Source organism: Symsagittifera roscoffensis, chromosome 6, assembly GCF_963678635.1.
Source record: "Symsagittifera roscoffensis chromosome 6, txSymRosc1.1, whole genome shotgun sequence".
Lineage (NCBI taxonomy): Eukaryota > Metazoa > Xenacoelomorpha > Acoela > Convolutidae > Symsagittifera > Symsagittifera roscoffensis.
In genome coordinates, this window is record NC_087067.1 from 28,547,543 (window position 1) to 28,573,173 (window position 25,631).

General features: G+C 35.8%; 1 protein-coding gene across 1 annotated transcript in view; it reads right to left on the bottom strand.

Moving 5' to 3' along the window:
* Window positions 1-730: 730 nt before the first annotated feature.
* The window catches only part of LOC134848375 (uncharacterized), a 56,789-nt gene continuing 31,888 nt past the window's right edge, over window positions 731-25,631 (bottom strand). The window contains exon 2 of the mRNA XM_063865786.1: window positions 731-1,768. Coding sequence (XP_063721856.1) covers window positions 909-1,768 — 860 coding nt within the window. The 3' untranslated portion in view covers window positions 731-908. The remainder of the gene's footprint in view (window positions 1,769-25,631) is intronic.

Consider the following 25,631-nt stretch of genomic DNA (forward strand, 5'->3'; position numbering starts at 1 on the left):
TCCTTTTGTACTTTATATGGCGTGTGGGGGGATGATTTTAATTTAAAAAATTCAAATTTTAGGAAAATATATTTTTTTTCTTTTTGTTTTATTTCTAATAATTTTTCCATGTTATTACTGCTCCATAGACCTTAAGAGGCAGTCGGAACATTCAGGGCCTCGCCCTGATACGAGCAGTCTTGTTTTACTTTATGCTTTGGAGAGCGCTGACAAATTACGGTGTGTATCTTGAAGAGCATGGTTTGACAATTTTTATATTACCCGCTTACAATAAACGGTCTGTTTTATGGACGTATCTGTAAGCTTGTCTGTCGCTTTTGGCTATATCAACTTTTGAAAAGAAGCTGATCAAAATTTTGCAGATAGTTGCATGCTCCAAACAAATTCCCATTTAAAAAGAAACCAATTTGACCAAATTTTTCAATGCGTTCCAGATTTTAGCTTTCCGCTCGTTCAGCAAGACTTATCGGACGGGAAAAATCGCAAAAGTCTAACACGATTTTGCAAGTTTTGATTTTTAAAATTAGTCAAACGCTTTTGTCAAGAAAATTTTCGAAAAGTTTTGTTAAAGTTTAAGGTAGGTATCTAGATGTATCAGCACTTTAACTTAGATTGAGATCTCAAAAAAAAAATGTTGGTTATTCTGTTCGCAATTGATTCTATCCAAAATTTTTGCAGAGTTAACGTTGAATTTTCTATATTTTTTGAATGGTGATTAAATTTACCACAAATTAGTCAGTAATGCTCTTTATATATTAAAATTTCAGTAGGTGCTTGTTGTGTTAAATATTATTAAAATAATCAATCACAGAAATGTAATGATGCTTCGGTTCTGCCCTCTTGGCAGTCTGGAAGGGTGTTTCAGCTGTCTCAAGAAAGCTGAAACATCGGTTGCTTTTTTATCGGTTTCAGCAGCTCTCCAGATCCTGCCCGGGAGGAATGTCTAGCAGTTTCTCACGCAACAAAGCCTCGTTCAGCTCGTAAAATTCGCCCTGGAATCTTCGCATGTCTAGATTTAATTTCTGGTTGTCCATAAGAATCATTATTTCGGCCATCATTTGCAAGGTTTGATTCTCGAGTGCGCAACTTTCTCCGGACAATCCAAAGCAATCGAAGAGGCTCTTTTCTTTAGCACTTTTCAAATTTATGTCTGCATAAGCTTTGAACTGTTCGTCGCACATAATCTGCACACGAAGCTTAGGATTGGTTTCGATCATTAGTTCTCCTCGAGTCAGTTTTGCTATTTTATCGATTTCTAGCATCTGGAAAATATGTTTCTCGTAATTCTGCATACGTAAACTCCTTTCTTCAATTGTTTCATGTGTTGGTGCTGTTTTTTTCTGTAGGAAATCCTCGACGGCCAATTTGAAGTCCAAAATCATCAATTCTTTTAGATATTCCGGACGCACAACAATTTTCTTGGTCATGAACTCAAACCAATGACATCCTATATTTTGAAGGAAATCCACCAATTTCTCTTTTTTAAGAAATGGTTCCGTCGGAATGTCATAAAGACCTTCTCTAGAGAGAAGTTTAAAATGGGATTTCTCCTTGAACTTTGGAAACAATATAGACTTGACTTTGAAGTATTCGAAATGGATATCAGTTCCTGCTGTATAAGCATCGTCTTTGAATTTATAATTTAGTGTTTGGGGCTCCTCGTAAAGATCCGGTTGTGAAGCTAGTTGCACTGCCGATGCCTGTTCGTTGTGTTTTATTAAAAATGAGAACTCATAGCTCCGATGCTTCATTATCAGGTGTCCAGGCTCTGAAAAATTGTTCGAGAATTTATTGTTTTGAACTGATGAAATGGGTGGATTTGAACTAAGATAAGAGCTTCTCCCGTGAAACTTTTTAAGATGGGCGAGGGGAGGAAACTCGGTTCATAGTGGTGCCATTTTTCAGCTAATCAAAATCTGGTATATAACACGCAATGCAAAGGAAATCGAATATTAAAAATAAAAGGTGTGCAAAATTTTCTGAAGTTTGAAATAAGTTTTGTTGTTCTGTTAAGTGATCTTTAACTTTTTTCTCCTCCCCCTCCTCCACATGATATTAATTATATGATGTAACGAACAATTTTCCAACGTTAACTAAGAAAATTAAACACTTTCATAGCTTATTAAAAATGTTTGCAATTTTTTAACGGTTGTTTAACTGTAAGTAAACATCCTCAAAGTCAAAGTAAGAAATGAGCAAAAAGGAAATCCACCTGATCCTGGTGTGCGATACGTAACTAAACCATTATATTTACAGAAACCAAAGCAAAATTACTGAAGCCAGTCTTGGAATAAGGGCGGATTTGAATTATAAGCAAGTAGCAGGCTAATTTGTCGGCGCTCCAACAGAGGGGGGGGGGGGGGGGGGGTACCTACACAGGGCTGCTCCAGAGCCTAATCCCAAAACCACATAGCCGCTCCAGACACAATTTATCGGTGCTCCAGGCCCTAATTACAAAACCACATAGGGGCTCCAAACAAATTTTCAAACCACAGGGGCACTCCAAATAGGAAAATACAACCACATGTATCATATCCTAAGTGTTAAGAAAAGATTATTCTATAAAAAAAACAATGCTGTTGTGATATAAAGTAAAAAGGTAGTAGTAGAAATTTCAATTGGCATATAAATGTTAGAGTGAATATCCTCTGATTGTTTTTAAATCACGTTAGTATAAACATTTCAGCGTAGCTGTTAAAGAAAGAAGTTAACCACATAAGCGATTTTTGCAGTAAAAACAATTTTATAAAATGCAAACAGCTTAATTTAAAAGTAGCCAAACAGTTTAGCATTGGTAATCAGGCTTTTTATTTGAAAGTTTTCTTCGTTTGCACACTATTTCCGGGGACGAATTCATATCACTAGAGTCACTTTCTTCAACTGTTATACTTTCAGTAGCTTCAGATATTATAAAAGGGTTCTTTGCGCGCTGTCCTCGAAAATCATTTGACGTACATGCCTCAATTCTTCGGAACTGTACTGAGGCTGGTTAAAGCCTTGATCCGGTATTACAAAATCGAGCATGCTTTTTTCAATTGACGAAAAGGAAGATTGAGTGCTTATTTCACTTTCAGTTTACTTTAAAAAGTTATCTATAACCTCAAAGAATCATTTATCTTCGGAAATCTTGAATTGACCAAAAGGAAGAGTTGAGACTGCATCGAAGAGCAGAAAGCGATTCCCATCGAAAGGTGAGAGTGCAATTGTGTTAGTTATAACAGTCTGTGTCTCATGTTTTTTCGCTTTTATCGTATAATTGTTCAAACGCAGCGTCTTTTTATCAAACAGGCCTTCATTGATTCGGGCATGATATAGTTTTCTTTGCGAGAACTTTGTAATTCCTTTTGCTGAAACTTTTTGATTCAGATCTAAACAAGACAGCTATTATTAATAGTGGTTACTCAAATCATTCTGGTGTTTTTTTGCGGGAGCTTTATAAACAAATCTTTCAAAGCGGGAACTAGACAAGAAACAAAAACAAAAAACAATCAACTCAACCTTGTCCAGTATTGAGTATTGAAATATTATATTGGCTAACCAAAGTATTCGGGTGTTTTTTGGAGAGCTTAAAAAAATAAATCTTTTTTATTAAAAAAAAACGAGAACTAGACAAGAAAACTCTATACTTAACAAGCAATCCACTCACTCTTGTCCAGTATGGCGTAGAATTTTAGCTTCAGGGCGACAATTTCCTGCACAATTTTCCCTACCATCTCGTCTTTCATTTTCAAAAAGAATTTTTTGTTTTCCTCACAAAAGAGCGGGTAGTAGTTCCTGCTGTATAAGCATCGTCTTTGAATTTATAATTTAGTGTTTGGGGCTCCTCGTAAAGATCCGGTTGTGAAGCTAGTTGCACTGCCGATGCCTGTTTGTTGTGTTTTATTAAAAATGAGAACTCAAAGCTCCGATGCTTCATTATCAGGTGTCCAGGCTCTGAAAAATTGTTCGAGAATTTATTGTTTTGAACTGATGAAATGGGTGGATTTGAACTAAGATAAGAGCTTCTCCCGTGAAACTTTTTAAGATGGGCGAGGGGAGGAAACTCGGTTCATAGTGGTGCCATTTTTCAGCTAATCAAAATCTGGTATATAACACGCAATGCAAAGGAAATCGAATATTAAAAATAAAAGGTGTGCAAAATTTTCTGAAGTTTGAAATAAGTTTTGTTGTTCTGTTAAGTGATCTTTAACTTTTTTCTCCTCCCCCTCCTCCACATGATATTAATTATATGATGTAACGAACAATTTTACAACGTTAACTAAGAAATTTAAACACTTTCATAGCTTATTAAAACTGTTTGCAATTTTTTAACGGTTGTTTAACTGTAAGTAAACATCCTCAAAGTCAAAGTAAGAAATGAGCAAAAAGGAAATCCACCTGATCCTGGTGTGCGATACGTAACTAAACCATGATATTTACAGAAACCAAAGCAAAATTACTGAAGCCAGTCTTGGAATAAGGGCGGATTTGAATTATAAGCAAGTAGCAGGCTAATTTGTCGGCGCTCCAACAGAGAGGGGGGGGGGGGTACCTACACAGGGCTGCTCCAGAGCCTAATCCCAAAACCACATAGCCGCTCCAGACACAATTTATCGGTGCTCCAGGCCCTAATTACAAAACCACATAGGGGCTCCAAACAAATTTTCAAACCACAGGGGCACTCCAAATAGGAAAATACAACCACATGTATCATATCCTAAGTGTTAAGAAAAGATTATTCTATAAAAAAAACAATGCTGTTGTGATATAAAGTAAAAAGGTAGTAGTAGAAATTTCAATTGGCATATAAATGTTAGAGTGAATATCCTCTGATTGTTTTTAAATCACGTTAGTATAAACATTTCAGCGTAGCTGTTAAAGAAAGAAGTTAACCACATAAGCGATTTTTGCAGTAAAAACAATTTTATAAAATGCAAAACAGCTTAATTTAAAAGTAGCCAAACAGTTTAGCATTGGTAATCAGGCTTTTTATTTGAAAGTTTTCTTCGTTTGCACACTATTTCCGGGGACGAATTCATATCACTAGAGTCACTTTCTTCAACTGTTATACTTTCAGTAGCTTCAGATATTATAAAAGGGTTCTTTGCGCGCTGTCCTCGAAAATCATTTGACGTACATGCCTCAATTCTTCGGAATTGTACTGAGGCTGGTTAAAGCCTTGATCCGGTATTACAAAATCGAGCATGCTTTTTTCAATTGACGAAAAGGAAGATTGAGTGCTTATTTCACTTTCAGTTTACTTTAAAAAGTTATCTATAACCTCAAAGAATCATTTATCTTCGGAAATCTTGAATTGACCAAAAGGAAGAGTTGAGACTGCATCGAAGAGCAGAAAGCGATTCCCATCGAAAGGTGAGAGTGCAATTGTGTTAGTTATAACAGTCTGTGTCTCATGTTTTTTCGCTTTTATCGTATAATTGTTCAAACGCAGCGTCTTTTTATCAAACAGGCCTTCATTGATTCGGGCATGATATAGTTTTCTTTGCGAGAACTTTGTAATTCCTTTTGCTGAAACTTTTTGATTCAGATCTAAACAAGACAGCTATTATTAATAGTGGTTACTCAAATCATTCTGGTGTTTTTTTGCGGGAGCTTTATAAACAAATCTTTCAAAGCGGGAACTAGACAAGAAACAAAAACAAAAAACAATCAACTCAACCTTGTCCAGTATTGAGTATTGAAATATTATATTGGCTAACCAAAGTATTCGGGTGTTTTTTGGAGAGCTTAAAAAAATAAATCTTTTTTATTAAAAAAAAACGAGAACTAGACAAGAAAATTTTATACTTAACAAGCAATCGACTCACTCTTGTCCAGTATGGCGTAGAATTTTAGCTCCAGGGCGACAATTTCCTCCACAATTTTCCCTACCATCTCGTCTTTCATTTTCAAAACGACTTTTTTGTTTTTCTCACAAAAGAGCGGGTAGTAGAGGGGTAGTAGGAAAAATCGAAGTCTGGTTGAGAAAATTTGAAATCTTCATATATGTCGTCGGTTTTCACGGCATATAAAAAATATCGGTGTCGCTGTATAGTAATTCTACTTCGAGGTTTGGTTTCGTTTTTGTGAATGAAACTCGAGCATATACTTCTTTGTGAGGTCCAAAATTACTGCGCCCACCATGCTTGGCTTAGTCCATTTCACGCTTGAAACTGATATCGTTTGTGGCAATTATATCATAGATTATTTGGATCAAATTAGCACGAATTCATATTGCAACGATTTCAATTTGCGCTTAGATGTTTTTTCTGGAAGCTCCTTTGAGGTTGTTACACTTTTAATTTTCTTACTTTTTAGCATGGATACCATATTTTTCCGAATGAGTTCACTTGGTTTTTGTGAAAGTCCTGCTGGAACTTGTTTACTGGATTTTTCTGAGTTCGGTATTGAGCTGAAGAAAAGAAGCCGACCATTTTGCTTGCTTAAATTGTGGCACTAGATGAATTTGTTTGACTTCTATGCCAAGCTGAACATATAGAATGAGGGTCAAGTAGTGGAGAACAAAGTTGTGCTTCGGGTTAAGGGTCTGCATCAGCTTTGATATTTTGGGAAGTGTTTTAACGTTCAGTCGGGCAAGCATTTCGATTTGATTCGTGCTGAGCATATCCATTGTAACTACTTCCTTCGTAGGAGCGATGGAAAAATCTCCGGCTAGTCATCAGTAATTATAGCAAAAGGTTTTCAACTATCACAAAACTTTTAGTGGAACGGGATAATTCTCCATAATTCCCCCGTAAAGGTTATTCGCATCAATGTTAATTATGAAGCTTGATGTTCGCTTTCCAATTTTTCTTGTTATATGCAGATGACATGCTACCACGAATCAACTTTTCTGTTATATCCAAGTGCTCGCGCTCTGTTATTAGTCTCAAACCCGACCTACACACTTTTAAGAACGCGTCGCCAGCAAGATTACTCGCGGTTAGTGAAAGGAGCAGTCCAGTCCATACGTTTCCTGATAAACGGTTCTGAACTGTTCAAACACACATGCTAAAAAGAGAACATCTGAGGCTAAATATATGTCATGGTATTCTCCTACGTTTTTCCATCTTATCTGATGAAAAACTTTCATCGCATGGTTGTATTCCATTTTGCCAACGCTGACTTCTTGCCCTTGTAAACTGTTTATCCGCAATCTTCTTGCTGGCAATTTTGTTTCTTTAAATTTCTCAAAGCTGCTCACGTATGAATACGGGTCTTAGCACTTTTTTTTAAGGAGATCTGTTTGCTTTTGTGGGTAACCCCTTGATGCAAATTGTGTTGTCATCAGCTGAAATCCGTCTGTTGGTAGATTTTAAATTAGCTGACTCAATGAAAAAAGCATAATTTTTTATGAATCAATGAACCAAAAAATCTCATAGAGTTATCTTTTTTCCTGTGTTTCTCCTCAATGTCTTCTATTCAAACCGACATAGTCATCGAAATATATTTTTTATTAGTGTGAACTACTGAAAGCTGGTTTTTCATGTTCGTATTGTGAAGGGCTTTTAAAACAACATGCATTTCGTAGCTAGACAAACTGTGAGCTACTACCGGAGTGAAGTTAGGCGTTCTGCCTGCTAGATTACGGTCCTGATGCGCCCAACCTAGAAAGTTGTCAGTAACGTGGCAGTGGTCGACTACCATCATGGATTCTTCAGCGAACTGTGCCTCAGAAATCCAACAAGTGTGTGCCGCTTCTCTCGGAGGTTAGGGTTGTCCTACAAAGGTGAATGATTTACGTTTGTCATTGTAGATCTCCCTCGCTAATGATTCCAATGGTTTTATCAACTTCTTCATAGAGTCTGGTCCTCTACACATTTTGTACTTGATTGGAGTTTAGGTGCCATGCTCAACTACAACTAGTCCATAGCTGCCTGGTTTATGGAACTCCACTGTTGTGGTATGTGAAAGAGCTGAATTACAAGCAGGTTCCGGAACAGGGCAAATATTGATTCCAGATCGAAGTAGATTAAACTCGGGGCAAACCATCTTGCCATCAAACTCTTAAAAGTTTCTTGGATTTTTGGATTTTGGCATCTTTTTAGTTAGTGTTTCCGTAATATAACACATTTCTTGATGATTTTTGATGATTTCGTTTGACGTGCAAATATGAATATCTTTTCTTCATATTTCTTTTCGTTCGCTGAATGACTGTTTTTGCACAAATATCACCATCTTACAGAGGTCTTCGATGAGGACATAATGGTAGTTGTCGTCACTGTTTACCAGCAACAGAAGTTCTACCGCAAAGTTACAGTCGAAATTTTTAGACACGTGAACGGGTGCTAGCTTGTTGTCCTCGTATCTAAACCAAAAAAAATGACGTTCTCCGAAAGCTAATTATTTCACCGGATTCTACTTGGCCTCGTATAAAGCATTGTGGACAACGTATATGAGTTTTTCTATTTGAAGATTTTTTTGAATTATCTTAATGGAAAACGTTGATTTGTTTATTGTTGACCCGCTTAAACCGCTCATTATCAAACAAGCTTATAGGCATCTCTTAGACATCGTTGATCTGCACCAGATTTGGTTGTAGTTTTTGATCGTATTGCTGATCTGTGCCTTTTCCGTCATCTTTGTTCCGTCTCGTAAAATGGCGTCTTTTTGGGTTGCGCGCCTTATGCTTCGTAGTAACAATACAGGAATCAGTTATGATCTGATGTGTTGTGGACATTTACCACATTTCTCTGTTGCTTCATCAAATTCGGCGGCAGTGGTATATACGAGCCTGCTCTGATTGGGAAAGTTTTCATCTATCACCCTTCCACTTCCCTGAGAAACAAACATTGTAATTGTGTTAACCACTTGGTCAACCATTTCGCTAACAGTATTGTCGGCTACCCCTCCGAAGTACAAATTCTACATGGCCGTGTTGACAAATATTGTAGTCTTATGAGACTGGTTGTCTTCCTCCACAAACATCACAAGCCCAATTTCGCCTTGTATCTGAAATTGGTGAGGTCCGTTCTGAACATGATCAGAAATCAGCTGGTTAATTACTTCTTTCTTATTCATAATTAGGCTAAGCATGTCTAATTCTTCTTTTTCAATTACAAGTTCAAACTTTTTCAGCTTTCAGTCAAAAGCACTCTGTTGAAGTGTAGCAGAGATTTCGCCTTCGATATTATTTCTACGCTTAGGCTCGCACGCTTTGTAGACCATGCTCCTGTTGCATATTTGTTTGGTAAACATGGTAGGAAAAGAAAAGAGTGTTATAGATCTCGATTATATGTTCCCTGCCAATGTGTTATCGCGTATGCACCTGTGTTTCGAATGAACCTCGACATTCGCTGCAATTAGTGCGACGCATTTCTTTTGTTGCCCCAATTCCATGCACTCTAAGCATATATTTTCTCTAGTTTTTTTTACTCGTCATCTGCACACCATATTCATCGCATATTACTGTTTTCTCCCGTTTTGTCGCTTTCTCTGATATCATGTTCGGGTATAACCACTCCAGAACGTCCGTGAATGTATCAACTTCACTGGCTTTGCAATCGTTCTCCAGCCACGCGATCACCATTGGGTGTACTTTTGCTGTTTTTTTAATAATCAGATAAGTTTCTGTTCGGTTTTCAAAAAATTCAAATATGCTACAGAGATCCTGAAAGTCTTCAATGTAAAAACATTTTAATCGAGCGAATCGCTTGTTTATACGTATTGTCATATCTCCTCTGAACAACAAATACAACCGTTTGCGGAGCAAAATGAGTTCAAAAGTGATTTGCGAAAATTTATGTTTCTGAATTATTATTTTCCGAAGTTTATATTTAAACAAACTCAATAAATTTGTAACGATGGTTTCTGGGCTTGTTTATCTGAAATGTGATAAAACCCATCAACCAATTTAACTACCTCTTTGAACATGTTGTATTTATCAGCTATCTCGATTATATGTTCTGTGGCAATGTGTTCTCGCGCATGTACTTGTGTTTTGAATGACCCTCGACATTCGCTGCAATTAGTGCGAGGCATTTCTTTTGTTGCCCGAATTCCATGCACTCTGAGCATATATTTTCTCTAGTTTTTTTTACTCGTTAAATGCACACCACATTCATCGCAGATTACTTTTTTTCCCGTTTTGTTGCTTTCTCTGACATCAAGTTTGGTTATCACCAGTCCAGAACGTCCGTGAATGTATCAACTTCACTGATTTTGCAATCGTTATTCAGCCACGCGATAACCATTGGGTGTACTTTTGCTGTTTTCTTAAAAACCAGGGAAGTTTCTGTTCGGTTGTCAAAAAATTCAAATTTGCTACAGAGATCCTGAAAGTCTTCAGTGTAAAAATATTTTATTCGAGCGAATTGCTTGTTTATACGTATTGTCATATCTCCTGTGAACAACAAATACGAGCAGTTTGAGGAGCAAAATGAGGTCAAAAGTGATTTCCGAAGTTTGATGTCTCTGATTTCTTTGTCCGAAATTAATATTTAAGAAAACTCAATAAATTTGTAACGATGGTTTATGGGCTTGTTTATCTGAAAGGTGATAAAATCCATCAACCAGTTTAACTACCTCTTGAAACGTGTTGTATTTATCAGCTATCTCGACTATGTGTTCTGTGGCATGGTGTTCTCGCGCATATACCAGTGTTTCGAATGACTCTCGACATTCGCTGCAAAAAGTGCGAGGCATTCCATTTGTTTATCTGAAATGTGATCAAATCCATCAACCAGTTTAACTACCTCTTTGAACGATACACAAAGATTTATATACAAAGATAAAGTAGACTTAGAGCCCAATTCATGAGTGTTATTTACATTCTCCTATTGCTGGGCAAGCCATTAGCCTAGCTTATTTTTTATTTTTCATTTATTTTTTAAACTGAGGTGTAAAAAATCTTCAAAAATTGATATGAAAACCTGAAAAAACCAAAAAAAAGTGGAAAAAACTCTATTTCTTTTTCCTCAAACGGTTTAATAAAGTTTCCAATCGATCAGACGAGAGTAATAACCCATTGAGATATACCTTTGAGAAGCTCCAAAGATGTTTTTTTTGAAAAAAATTTTCCCTTTGGTGTCTAAATCGTGAATCGACATGAAAATTGAAATTTTGTATTATCCAGCAACCTACCGGAACCAGAATGAAGGGATTTTTATGGCTTAACAACCTTACGGATCATTTCGTAGCATAGTACCAGTGCATTTTGTGCTTAGGAACAACTCCTTCAACTTAAACTTTTGATTTTTCGATTTTTGGTTTATATATATATATATATATATGTATAATATAATAAAAATAATATGTATAATATAAATGAATCAAAATTTTTTTATAACTTAACTGAAGCAAAACGAATGATTTGGATAGAACAATAGGATTGCAGCGTCAAGGTTTTTAGTTTCGAAAAAACATTTTGCTCTCTTTTTTTGAAGAAAAAAAATGTTTTTTTTGAAACTTTCATATTTTCCAAAAATAAGATTTTGACTAATTCAAGGTTCTGAACCAGAAAGTTTTTGATCTGATAAAGGTAGACGCTTGCTTAGTAATGTGGACTACTTCTGTTCTCTTATGATAGGGCAAGCCATTAGATTATTATTTTTTCACCTGGATTATTGGTAGAATGAGAAATGACTTGTGAATTTGGGTTAAAAAGAAAAATCACAAAACTTACAAAATTGAAATTACCCTAAATTTTTGTTTCCAATGCTTAGCTATGAATTGGTGTTTTGTCATTCTAGTAAGCAAAGGGGTCCTTGGAACTAATCTAGACAATTCATTCTAACTAGATTAGAGAAGAGGAGATTATATACAAACAGAAACCAAACTGATTTGATAAGAAAAAGAAAGGAACACATCAAATTAAAATAAGCTCCGTATCTTCAATAAATCAAAACATGAGTTTTTAAAAATTTTCTTGAAATTTATTGAACAAAACTTTACGCTCCTTGGGCGCATAGCAAACTGCTATTAGCGGCGTATCTGGAATGCTTTCGCGAGCAGCTGTTTCAGCATCAACGTAGGAGGGCTGTGACGCAGATCTGATCGGTGTTGTTATTGTTGTCACGTCCGCAGTTGACTCTGGAGGAAATGAGTTTGACATAGTTGACTCGGTGTCCCAGTAGCATGCACGCTCTGCCAAGCCACTGAAGTACTCTTCCTGGTTTTTATGAAAGAGAATCGTCTCGCAATCATAGCGAAAAAGAATTTTTCGAGGTGATTGCTTGAGATATCCGGGGTCGTTGATGTCAGTCTTGTCCAAAGCAGGATTGGATTCGGTCTCTGTGGTGCTTTAAAAATTTTTTTTTCCTGCTCTGACGCAGAGTGATGATCTGGTCGAGTAAATAATTGGGAAGCATCATGTGGCTTTTAGTAGTCCAATCGCGATACTCCTGGTCTGAGGGTCGACAAGCCAAATCGTTGAATGGAGAGGGCATTATCTCCCGTTCTTGCTGCACAATGACGATCGTTTCTCTCATGTAGGTTTGGTAGGTTATTGTTTGCTCAGTTTCCGATGTCTAAATTACTTGCAGAGGATTCATCATGATTACAATTTGAATTTTGTCATTCTTTTGGAGCGGAGTATCAACTGAGTTGTTTGAAAGAGATTGAGAAAAGGAAAATTAGTAGCATATAAATTTGAAAAAGGTATAGGGGTATTTGAGTGGTAGTTGTGGTTGTGGGTGGTCTAAAGGTGAGCCCTAAAGCTTTTAATCTGTTTTGTAGTGGTGGTAGGAAGATGTTGACAAGGTGGATATACTTAAGATCGATATATTTTTAAATATATCCCCAGGATAAAATGACAATAAAATCTGGACTTCAAACACAAAGTTGGTGTACCTACAAGCAAACCAAAATCATGAGTTATGTGTTAATTAGGTTTTGTCAAACAAAAAAGAATCAATGTAATAAAACTTTTATCGTCTCATAAACTTCTAACCGCAGAACTAGTGAATTGTTCCTTATTAGACCCGGAGGTTTTTGTTATCGATAAACGTAACTTAAGCTAGATCAAAGCAAGCTATTTCTATCTCTACTTCAAATAGAGTGCATGACGCCTTTTGTTTAATATGTCCCCGGACAAGGTGCTATAAAGGCATCTAATTCAAGTGAGTACAAGTATGCCGACATGTATTAATAACTGAGATTAATGGCCCATCCAGGGCTTGTCAGACAGAAATGAGAAATGCAGAAAACATTTTGCTATCCCATAAAACTCCAGCCGCAAGAATTAATTAAATTCTCTCGCTCTAGGCTGAAGTGGTGCCATAAAAAAAATCCACAGAGATTTTTTAATCTTCTATCCATTTCATTTTTCAATTTACTCTCTCATAAAACAGTTTAACCAATATGTCACTACCGTGACCAACACCACTATGTACTCGTCGCTCGAAAATATTACAGACTTCTACGATGATGTTCAAGATCTATATTCGGGGAAAAACGCATTGTACGAGTTGGAACGAAAATTTTTGACAAAACGGGTACATATATCAGAATGAAATTGTAAAAAAAGAATATGATGTGTTTAAGTGTTATCAAGCAGTGACCTTGTCGACAAAAAAATTGATTGTTTGGCAGGCAATTAATCGAAAAGAGAAAACAGGTTAAGAAACAAACAGGTGAAAAGACTTCATCTTCTTCCTACTCCTCCTAATTCTCAACTGCAAATGGTAAACATTATAATATACGACACAGGTCAAAACGATCAGTCCTCCCGAAAAAAATTTGCTGAAAATGGTGATGAAAACAATGCGGATGATAAATACTCGATCAAAAAAAAGTATAGAGTTGCCTGAAACAGAAAAGAAACTTTTGAATAATTTGTTTTAACCACCAGAATGGTTGAAGCAATGTATGAGCAGTCGCCTGAATTTAAAAAATCAAAAAAAATTTAGGTTTTTTATTCTGATCAATTAACCCGACGTCTCACATCTCCCACTAAACACAAATTTTGCAATTACAACCCACTCAACCCAAAACGAGTCATGCACACAATTGCTCGACGATGACCATCCCCACATCCATGTTCTCATCGAATAAACAACAGGTTGTGTCGACGTGGTGAACATGATGACCTCAACCACTATCGTTGTACCTTGTCTGCACTCATCTTTCAAACTTCCAATTTTGTGTTGCAGTAACATTCCGCTATCGGGATTAAAAGTTACTGAAAACTACAAACATTCTATTAACAACTCAACTGACATTGGCGGTGCTCCATTTGGGAGAAAAATGCCAGAAGTTTCTGTGCTTCACAAACTTGATCCATTCAAATTTAAACTGATTTGATCACCAATGTAATAATTAAACGCTTCATAAATAGTTTGAATGGTGATAATGCCGCCGAGTTTTCTAAAATAAATGATATTGTTTTGAGTGAGTATGATCGTTTAGATATTGATTCAAATACTTTGAACCAATTTTGAACTGATACTGAAAAAAAAATTTAAATTTTGAAAACGATTTTTAGAGCCTGCTATAACACCAAAGGCAAGTGTTCTGGCAAAAAAATAGATTGGAAAAAAATCCAATCATTTTAGAAAATCATCAGTATCTCCAATTTATAACATCATATGTTTAGCAAAGCGCATCATGTCATGGTCGTTTAGTTTGAAACCTATAGAGAATTTGAATGAATTATATCATGAGCAACATGAAAACAATTAAGTCCACCCAAGACCGAGTTATCTTATTTGACTGGCCTGTTCATCAGTATTTGGTTTCCTTCATGAATAGAATATCTCATGTATTTGTAAACATGTGGATAATTGTGTAGTCCTTATTCAAGTAGATCCGCAAAAAAAGTTTGACCACCAGCTTGAGCGAACAGTAGCCAGTGAGTTGGATGCATTCACTGTCATAAAAGTATTGTTGCATTTCAAAATTGTACTAAATTCTAAGTTAGCTGGAAAAATGCCTCTAAATCGATGTTTCAAATGCTTGCACCGGTTAATTAGCTCAGTAATCTGTTGATTGTCCGTTTTCTTTTCCGATTCAATTCATTAGTGTGTTTTTAGCTATTTTTCTATTGGAACGCAAGTAAACTGTTGATGCACGCTCTCCCATGACAAGTAACTCTACATTTTCCCGAAGCGTTGCATCAAAACTTCAGTTCTACTGAAATGGTGCAATTGATTAATTCAGGGACATAGTGCGTTCGGAAGATAATGATGAAAGTGGATTATTAACCGAATATGTACTGTATCGTTGCCCCACTTCTGTAGCACGAGTTTGCAATACACTATCAATATTTTGCACAATGCGTGCTACAATCTCCAAGCGAGTTCGTTGAAGATCGATAAAGTTGTTTCTATCTTCTAAAACTTCAAATTCGAGCCTGGAATCACCAGTTGATTAAGATGGACAAATTTTTGAGTGAATGCGTTTTCAAATGTAACGAGTAGAGGAGGCTTTTCAAATAAGTCTAATGAGCTGTCAGTTGCGTCAGTTGGTAATAAATAAGAAATCATTACGTACTTTGGTGAAAAAATTGGAGCGACTTCTCAGTGGAGTTCGTTTCTTTGTTTTCTTTTTGTTGTTATTGTTGACTTCCTCATAAAGGACTTGCTACGTCCAGCTCCAACTTGTTTTTTGATTGTGATTTTTACTGTTTTTCAAGGATTGTTTCGGCGATTTATTTCTGGTTGCTATATTCATTAACTTGGCTGCTGCTTGAACAAGTATTTCTTTTCCAATACGTTTTTCTGCTGGTAAAATGAATTTCTTATTTAACGGAAGTGCTAGTCGTCCAATACCCATAGCCAAGCACCAAAACCACTATACCGCTGTCTGTAATGTCCTGTAAAAAGAGGCATGGTCGCTTGATTTAGATAGTACGCCTCCATAATCTTAATCGGAAAACCTTTGAAATTTTAAAGTCAAAACAACTTTTCCTTCTACTGCAATTGGTTAAAGTCTACCTTTCTCTGTTTGTAGGTTTACCGCAATTCTCTGGATGTTATTCACGAGGGGATTTTTGTAATCTAAGTTGCTGAAAACTTTGCGACGATTTGGTTCAATGCTGCAAGCGTAACCGTTTTTCACACATCGATTAGTAACAATGACTCTAAGCAACGGTGCTTTGCTGTCACCCACAATCTGATGATGAGTTATGTCCAAGTAGATAAACATCGATTGGGTTCCAGCAGAGATATTAACAGGGTAGTCAGAGATAAGGTTTTGTGATGTGCGAGTGCTATGGATATGACTGGATACTTTATAGCCGTTATGGTAGCCCGTTGCATCTATTATACCTTTCAAATTTAAAATACTAGAAATTTGTTTGCTCTCAAAGGTAATGCCGTCCCAATAATGCATCTAAATTGAAAAATACTTGGTAAGGGGGTCGATGCTAAAACTAAAACTATCGAGATCATTTTTCCGCTTGATTTCGTTGAATAATTTCTCGATATTGCCATATTCACCCTTTGTTATTTCAATTTTCATCATGTCCATTTCATCATGTCCACCCTTTGTGATTTCGCCTGTCTCTCCACTATATGGTTTTGGATATTTCATTTTTTGACACTCTTAGGCTGGCTATAACATTGTCTTTTTTTAGTACACCTTTTTAGTATCAATTACATTACTAAAATGAGTGGGAAACGTTATTTCTATCAATGTAACTTTCCATTTGCCTTTGAGGTCGATATATTCCGTCAGCAGATTTTTAAAACTCGCTAGCGAGTTGTCAATGAAGATAATCATTGAGGCTGATGACACCAATGTAATAGAAAAGGAATCTTTGTCGCCTCCAAAGTTGCTAGACATTGTTCAGTTAGGCCCATTTTTTCCAATACTCTGATTAGTTCGGGCTCGTAAAATTTGGGATGTCATTTTTTGATATTCTAACAAAGCGAACTGTTCGATATTTCGTACATGCAGTCTCTGTACGTGAAATTGTTTCACTTTATTTCGTGAAATTTTTGATTCCTCTTTTAAATTCTGTACACGGCCAAACAAGACTGGATCTTTACTTGTAAATTTAATTTTAAATTTTTTTTCTTCAGCCGGTGTAAATTTGCCATTTTTTTGTTTTTGTCTTCGTCTTTTCTGTCGTTGCAGAATCTGAATGGTTATCGAGTGCTCTGTACGATTCAGAGTCTTCTTCTTCTGCTACTTCTTCTCGTTTGGTTTTTGCGCTGCCCGTTTTATTTCAATGTATGCCACAATTCTTCTGATTCTGCGTCTCTTAAGACTTTTTGAGCTGGAACTTCGGACAATTTCTCGGGAGAAAGGAGGGATGTAGATGTTGAAGGAGAATTTGTGAAATCTCTGCTTCTATGCTTTTGTTGAGCTAGTTCTGTATTCGTTGACTGAACCGCGACTTTGGCATACTGGTTCATAACCAACTGTTCGCCAAGTTTGAGTGACTTCAAAATCAGCAAAAAAGCAGGATTGTAAATTTTTTAGTTTGTTGATGTATATCATAGAAAAAAACTGATGCCTTAAGACCGGTTGGAACTTTATCAACGAAAAGCTCTTCATTCTCTTTGTTTACTATAACTCGCTCTGACTTTTTAACAATTTCCAGAGCTTTTTTCGCTTGCTTAAGTTTGTTTTCGTCTTAAGTTTGTTTTGAGTTGTAATCAAAACCTAATACATTCAGTGAATGTAGCGTCATTAAGCTCAGCCTCTGTTTCCAGTTCAATTCCCTCATATTCAGTGGAAAGAATAGCTTCTTCTTGTTTATTAATTTCTGCTGTAGCACTGATAAAAGTTTCGGGGGTTGGTATGACTGGAGGATTAGTTGTTCTTGCATTCAGGGGTCTAAGCTTTTCGAGTATGATAGTTGCTGTTTTTCATGTTTGATGGAGTTGTCAAGCAAAACTTTTGTTGCATTGGGTTGTTCTCTAATGTAAGATTGTTTCGCAATCAGAACAAAAATTTGTGCTGTCATTTTTATGCTGTCAAATACTTGAAGCAAAAACAAAATATATTTCCGTTTAGATAAAGTCCTTGTTTACTCAATATAGCCGCTGATTTTTTTTCCAGACCCATTTTTGGATTGATTAGAACCTTATGTGTTTCTTCAAAATTTTTAAGATTTGGAATACTAACAGGCAGATTGCCGTTGACTACCTTGAGCATGCATTCGCAAACGACTGATATGACTTGAGTATTTGATGATTTTCTAACAGGGCTCCGTGTTTGAATTGGATTCAATTGGACCATGGGATTTTTTCGCGTTCTATTCTGTTTTATTCGCGTTCTATTCTGATGTCACTTCTGCCTTATCTAATGGTAAACAAAAAATTGACGGACCAGGTTTTAAGTTTGAACAGCATCTGAGACAGTCTGATTTTCGGGGATCTAAATTTATTATTAGATGTCCAAAGATATCCTTTGCAGCCAGTTCATACGATTGTCGTTAAATTTTGGGTGCATTAGGTCGCCTTCCGTGATGATCAAGTTGCTGAATATCACGAGGTCGTTTGAATAAAATGTTTTTTAAATGTGTTTAAATCAATAATTTGTGACCGTCGGCTTTGTTAGAATGAATTTTGTTAAACAAAAATAACTTCTAACCCTTTGTGTCTTCTTTCTGTTGTTAGTTTAACGAATTCCTTATCATTATTTTTTTCTTCGCATGAGTCATCAAACACTAACAAAATGTTTTCAATGTTTCTCAAACGATCGAATCCATCAAATTTAACAAATTTTTTTTGATTTTTGCGAGAGTTCAACTCGTCCCTATCTATAGGTTGAATATCTTTGTAAAAAAAACGCTTCCAAATCTGGGATAAAAAGTTCTCACTTCCAATACTTTGAAAAATAATTCTGTTCTACTGGATCCCGAAGATCCTACAAGTGCCATAAGCAGTCTTGTCGACAAATCAAAAAAATTTCGTATCCTTGGGTTTGGTCTCACGTAGCAAACTAAACCAGACAATATGGAATACCAAATTAATGTTTCTTCACGGCTTAGTTGGGTCAAAAAACAATTGTAGACACAAAAGCTTAGTAAAATTAAATTCATTTGAGACATAAAAACTACTTCTGATCTGGGAACAAGGTCATCAGAACAAAATCTCAAAGGTTTCTGTTCGGTGTTACTTCGATCAATAGCAAAGTCAGTGGCTATAGTTGCATCAGGCTCATCATCTGCTATTTGAGACATTCATGTCTTCAATTATTTTTTTTTCTCTCTCTCTCTCTGACTATCTATCTATATCAACCGTTTCTTAATGAGAAAGAAAAATGTGTGATTATAAATTTTGTTTTTTTTCTTCTCAACTGTAAAAAATCTCGTATCGAGCGTAACCAGTGTAGACAATAGTAGTATCGTTTTCCTTGTCATAAATTTGCACTACAAAACTAGCATGGACATTTTCAGTTTTCACATGATATTTGACTTCTTTCACTGTGTTTTTTTTTAGTAATTTCTGAACTTTTTCAAGCCAGTCACTTCTGTTGAGATCCATTTGAACTCCGAGCTGATGTTTCGGTACTAAGATCAGTTTGAGAAGATAAACTCTTCATTTGCTGGCTAACATTTTGAATAAACTTGAATCGTTGAAAGTATATGAGATGGTCAGTCACCGGGAAAAACCTTCCCAAGGAGTTAATTCTTCTTCAGATAAAGCGATTTGTTCTTTTCGCTGCACAAATTGAACTCGGTAATCATTTAATTCTAATCTTGTTAATGAAATTTTTATGTCACTCTCTGGAGTCATCCAAGCACACAACACTGAATTTGGAGATAGGTACGTCTCCAATTTCGCTATTCTCTCGCTGTTGCTCATTCTTCAGCCAATCAAAAAACGCCTTGCTTTTCTTCAGGGCATAGTAATTCCTGGAGTGGTTATCATGAAAATGTCTATTGCAAGCTGAATAAATTTTGAAACGTAAAATTTAACTTCTCGGGCAACCCAATTCATCAAGGTTCTCAACTTTTCGATCCAAATACGTTGCCAAAAGACCACTTTTCTTTTCTTTTAGCGTAAAATACGGCATATGATGAACAAAGCTTTGAATAATCTGATTGAGGTTTAAAGATAATAAATCACCGCTTTCCCTGTGAATTCTGTGCAAGTTATTTGTCAACCAGTTTTGAGCTTGTTGTTCAGATTTAGGAAGTAAATTGAATCTAGTTGGAGGTACAAAAAGAAGTGAGTCACTGAAATCAGATGTTGTAATGGCTAGTTCTCCAACTTTGAAATGGTTTTCCTTCGACGGAATCCTTCCAAGTCTAGCACGATTGATCTTTCCTTCAACTTTCTAACAACTGATAGAGACCTGGTTTTGTCAGTTTAACATATAAACAGAAAGTAACATAAGTCAGACACTCAAGTCACTCAAGTGACCATTCAAGTTGTTGTTACACTTCCGGGGTAGCATGTAACAGAGGGTGGGACCAGTGTTATGAACTCCGTGAAAAAACCCCGTGGCATCGTGTAAAAAAACATGCAGTCGTAATATTTTTGTATCATTCAAGTATTTGTCCAATGAGGAATTATCTATGCCAATAAGACCACCATATGATCTTAAAAATATGGCAATTTGATAGTTTATATCAATTTTGCAAGAAAAAAAAACAGAGAACATGTAGCTAGAAAATAATTTCGGCGGTCAGATTTTTCCGGATAGTTTTTTTTCACGGTCAAATAAATCTTATGAATATTTTCCAAGTCCATTGAAGTCACTCTACGTTTTTCCAATATCGTTTTTTTTCAACACCTTGCGGGCCTGACAAATTTCAAATCAGTGGAAACGAAAGTAACCTTGCAGATACCACTTGCTCAGTCCTAAGTCTCGGTGGTAGATATTTAGATAGATCACTGGAAGTTTTTGATATTTTGAAAATTTATCAAAACAAAGTCGAATCATTCGCTCCACCCCTTTCTCAATCAAAAATGTGGCAAATCGAACAAAAACTCAAATAGATTTTCATAAGTTGCAATTGATAGATCAGTAGCCTTCCCATATTTTTGTTTCGCATAAATGCACAAGGTAATTTATAAAAGTTCGTTCAAGTAAAACTATTCTTTACAACTCTGCCCATATTTTTTTGATTCTTTTTCTGCTATTTTTTCCACCGTGATATGAAAACTATACGAAAATTATCAGTACAACTGTTTTTCGATCGGGAACCAATTGATCGGTTATCTTCAGTATGCCAATCTCCAAGTAAAATCATTTTGCTTATTTCATTACTCCATAATTTTACCATTACTTTTATTATTCAACTACGTCATGACACCGGACTGTCAGCCGCTCTTCAAGTTTTGTGAGTGATTCAGATTGCTAAGCGTTGTTTCAACAATAAAAAATGCATACAAAAAGGAAACGGTTTTCAGCTACCAACGGTTTAAATATAATGGCTATAAATTTTACTTTAGTTCCACTCAAACATGAACGTTATCGCACGAAAAAGGCAGTCCCCAGGCATACATTTCTATCATATATCACAACAGCAGTGACTTATTATAATATAGTCACTTCATAGAACTTAGAATAAAATACATGTGTTTTTTTTCCTCTTTGGAGTGCCCCTGTGGTTTGAAATTTTGTTTGGACCCCAATAACGAGTTCTACATAGGCGCTCCAGACACCAATTCTTGGTGCTCCAGACCATAGTCCCAAAATCCCCCTATGTGGTTTTGGGATTAGGTTCTGGAGCACCAAGAAATGGTGTCTGGAGCGCCCATGTAGAACTCGTTATCGATTCCTAAGACTTGCATAGATCAAAAATCATCTATGCTAAAAACTAAAACCTTTTATTCAAAGTAAATTTAGTTAAGCGAACAGTTACCAGAGGTTGGGTTCACAATTTTTATGTGCGATAAAAAAATTTTAAAACGAATATTTGGATTTTTTAAATAAACTTTCCGAAACATCATTGACTCGTTCTTCTGCCGAGCGAAAACACACTAAGCACTCACTATCAAAGTTTTCTGAACAAGGCCGGTAATCCTAAAAACCCAAACAAAAACGAGAAAGGGTGCTAACAAATACAAGAAAACGACAACGAAAGAACTATGGATATGCGAAAACTTTGATATCCAGGAAAAATTCTTGAACTGCTGCAGTTGTTATTTCTGTTCAACCATTGCACGACGTAGTTCAACATTTAAAACACTTTTATCCAACTGAAAACAATGATTTGTTACAAGAATTTCTAACGTGGAGTAGTGCAGCGAGTAATCGCTGGAAGCTATAATACGGTTTGACACGAAAAATTAAGATTTGTAAAGTCTGATCGGGACGGAAACTGATTTAAGGTGGGCCGAGTCTGGTTTTTTTGCCGTTACAAGAAAAACAACGAATCAGTTTTTGATGATGATGAGATCAAGTTACTAAAATAGATAGTTGTTTAAAACGCCAAAGCGTTAGGCCTTTATGTATTTGGTAGAGCAAAACCTACAGATCCATTAGCAGTCAGCAAACCGAATTCTACAGGAAAACTGAGAGTCAACCTTTTTTGATAAAGCAATTTAGGTTGTGTGACTAGACTTATGTTTCAAAACTGCACTTTGTGAAAAATTCCTTTTGACAGCTACACCACGGTTTTTTACTAACAAGTCAAGATAGGAATTTTCATCCCTGATGCGTGATGTTAATCGCCTTGCACTGTGTGTAACTTCTTAAGTTGCTATCAACATGCTCAATATTGTCTGCCTACTGAGATTTTAATTTGATGAGAAACAATTCATGGAAAAGTTTCAAACACAATAGTGAAAACTCAAAATTTTTAGCTTTAGTTTAATCACAAAAAACACAGCACAATTTCTTCAGTAGGAAGAACAACGCCAACTATTTCTCGAGTCGCAAGATATAAAAAAAGTTATGAAAAATTAGAAAAATAATTTTATGTTTTGTAAAACATAAATTTTATTAGTTATTAACTAATCTTTTGAGAACAAGTTGCCTAATACATTATTAAATTTTTTTTCTTTTGGTATTCTGTTGTTGAGATGTTGGATATTGGGTGCTTTTTTGAAAAACCCTAAAACAATTGTGTGCGTTCGACTCGAGATTTGAAAATGAATAATCCAAAATTATCGAAAGGCGAGTTTGTAGGTTTGCTTATGTTGAAAGAAGACGAGTTTTATGAGATCGCATTAGGCGTTAATAACGTTCCAGAGCACTTGAAAGAAAATTCTGAAAGGTTACTGCCAACACTCAAAAAGACGATTCTAGATCGAATTGTTCCTAACGGTCATAGAACTAAATTTACTATATCATAGGGAGTCATGTCTAACAGTTGGTGCTCTTCCTTAGCTAGGTACTTTGGTGAAATAAAATCTACCCGCTTTAAGCAATGGTGTCTGAGTCTCGTTCTCGTTTTGAGTAACTTTGATATTTTCAAAAATTTTAATCCCGCAAATCCAATCAAAGCTTTTAAAAAATTTCTAAGTCGTGATCGAAGATTTCGTGATATAGATATAGCCATGGTCGTTTTTTGACAAGTATTGAAACGAGTAGAAAACAATGCTAATGGATATTACTTTTTCAACAGAAGAAACTTTTACAATAAGTTTATGTAGGCAAAGCAACTGCATCAAGAAATGTTATTTCAGCACGATTTAAGACCTACGATGCCTTTGACAGCCAGGTTTTCGAAAGAAAAAGATGTCGAAGAAAACAATGTGTCGTGATGAGCCCTTATTTGTTGGATTTGTAACCTAAAACAATGCGAAAAAGCGAATGTTGGAGTTCACTTGCAATTTTGTCAGGCAATTTCTACGCCCGCTAACCTTGCTCACTGAAATGGTTGCAGACTCAATGTATTTAGCGTTAACATGATCAACAATTTAGGCGAGTAGAACAGCTGAAGCAAAATAAAGCTGTTTTAAAAATGAATTGCAAACAAAGTGTATTATTATGGATTATTTACCAAATAATGAGTGCAATTTCTTACCACGTGTTTGTTGCGTCATAGATACAACGTTTGATAACACAACACCTGCATCCTTTAATGAAGATTGGACCGGACCAAAAACGGTTTGCTTGAAAAAAAAATTCATTGTGAGGACAGCAAAAACAATAATGAAATCAAAATGGTTATGGAAGGTTCGATCAGAAACGTTAACAACTCTCTCGAAAAAGACCAGAGCAGACTACAAACAGAAAAAAGTATCAGGGTGTTATTCGAAGTTTTGCACAAGGTGATTTATAAATGTTTGTTCAAGTAAACCTATTCTTTACAACTCTGCCCATATTTTTTGGTTCTTTTTCTGCTATTTTTTTCCACCGTGATATGAAAACTATTCAACAATTGTCAGTAACACTGTTTTTTTGATCGGAAACAAATTGATCGGTTATCTTCAGTATGCCAATCTTCAATTAAAATCATTTTGCTCATTTCATTATTCCATAATTTTACCATTATTTTTATTAATCAACTATGTCATGACACCGGATTTTCAGCCGCTCTTCAAATTTTGTGAGTGATTCAGATTGCTAAGCGTTGTTTCAACAATAAAAAAAGCATACAGAAAGGAAATGGTTTACAGCTACCAACGGTTTAAATATAATGGCTATAAATTTTACTTAAGTTCCACTCAAACATGAACGTTATAGTCTTGATCGAACGTTAACGCACGAAAAGGCAGTCCCCAGGCATACCTTTCTATCATATATCACAAAAGCAGTGCCTTATTATAATATAATCATTTCATAGCACTAAGAATAAAATACATGTGGTTTTTTTCCTCTTTGGAGTGCCCATGTGGTTTAAAAATTTGTTTGGACTCCCAATGTGGTTTGGAATTAGGGTCTGGAGCACCGAAAAAATGTGTCTGGAGCGCCTATGTAGAACTCGTTATCGATTCCTAAGACTTGCACAGATTAAAAATCATCTATACTAAGAACTAAAACCTTTTTATTCAAAAGTAAATTTAGTTAAGCGAACAGTTACCAGAGGTTGGGTTCACAATTTTTATGTGCAATAAAAAGTTTTTAAAACGATTATTTGGACTTTTTCAAATAACATTTCCGAAACATCATTGACTCGTTCTTCTGCCGAGCGAAAACACACTAAGCACTCAGTATCAAAGTTTTCTGAACAAGGCCGGTAATCCTAAAAACCCAAACAAAAACGAAAAAGGGCGCTAACAAATACAAGATAACGAAAACGAAAGACCTATGGATATGCTAAAACTTTGATATCCAGGAAAAATTCTTGAACTGCTGCAGTTGTCATTTCTGTTCAACCATTGCACGACTTGGTTCAACATTTAAAACACTTTCATGTAACTGAAAACAATGATTTGTTACAAGAATTTCTAATGTCGAGTAGTGCAGCGAGTAATCGCTGGAAGCTATAATACGGTTTGACACGAAAAATGATGATTTGTAAAGTCTGATCAGGACGGAAACTGATTTTAGGTGGGCCGAGTCTGTTTTTTGCCGTTACGAGAAAAACAACGAATCAGTTTTGATGATGATGAGAACAAGTTACTAAATTAGATAGTTGTTTAAAACGCCAAAGCGTTAGGCCTTTATGTATTTGGTAGAGCAAAACCTACAGGTCCATTAGCAGTCAGCAAACCGAATTCTACAGGAAAACTGAGAGTCAACCTTTTTTGAAGGTGTAATTTAGGTTGCGTGACTAGAATTATGTTTCAAAACTGCACTTTGTGAAAAATTCCTTTTGACAGTTACACCACGGTTTTTTACTCACACGTCAAGATAAGAATTTTCATCCCTGATGCGTGATGTTAATCGCCTTGCACTGTGTGTAACTTCTTAAGTTG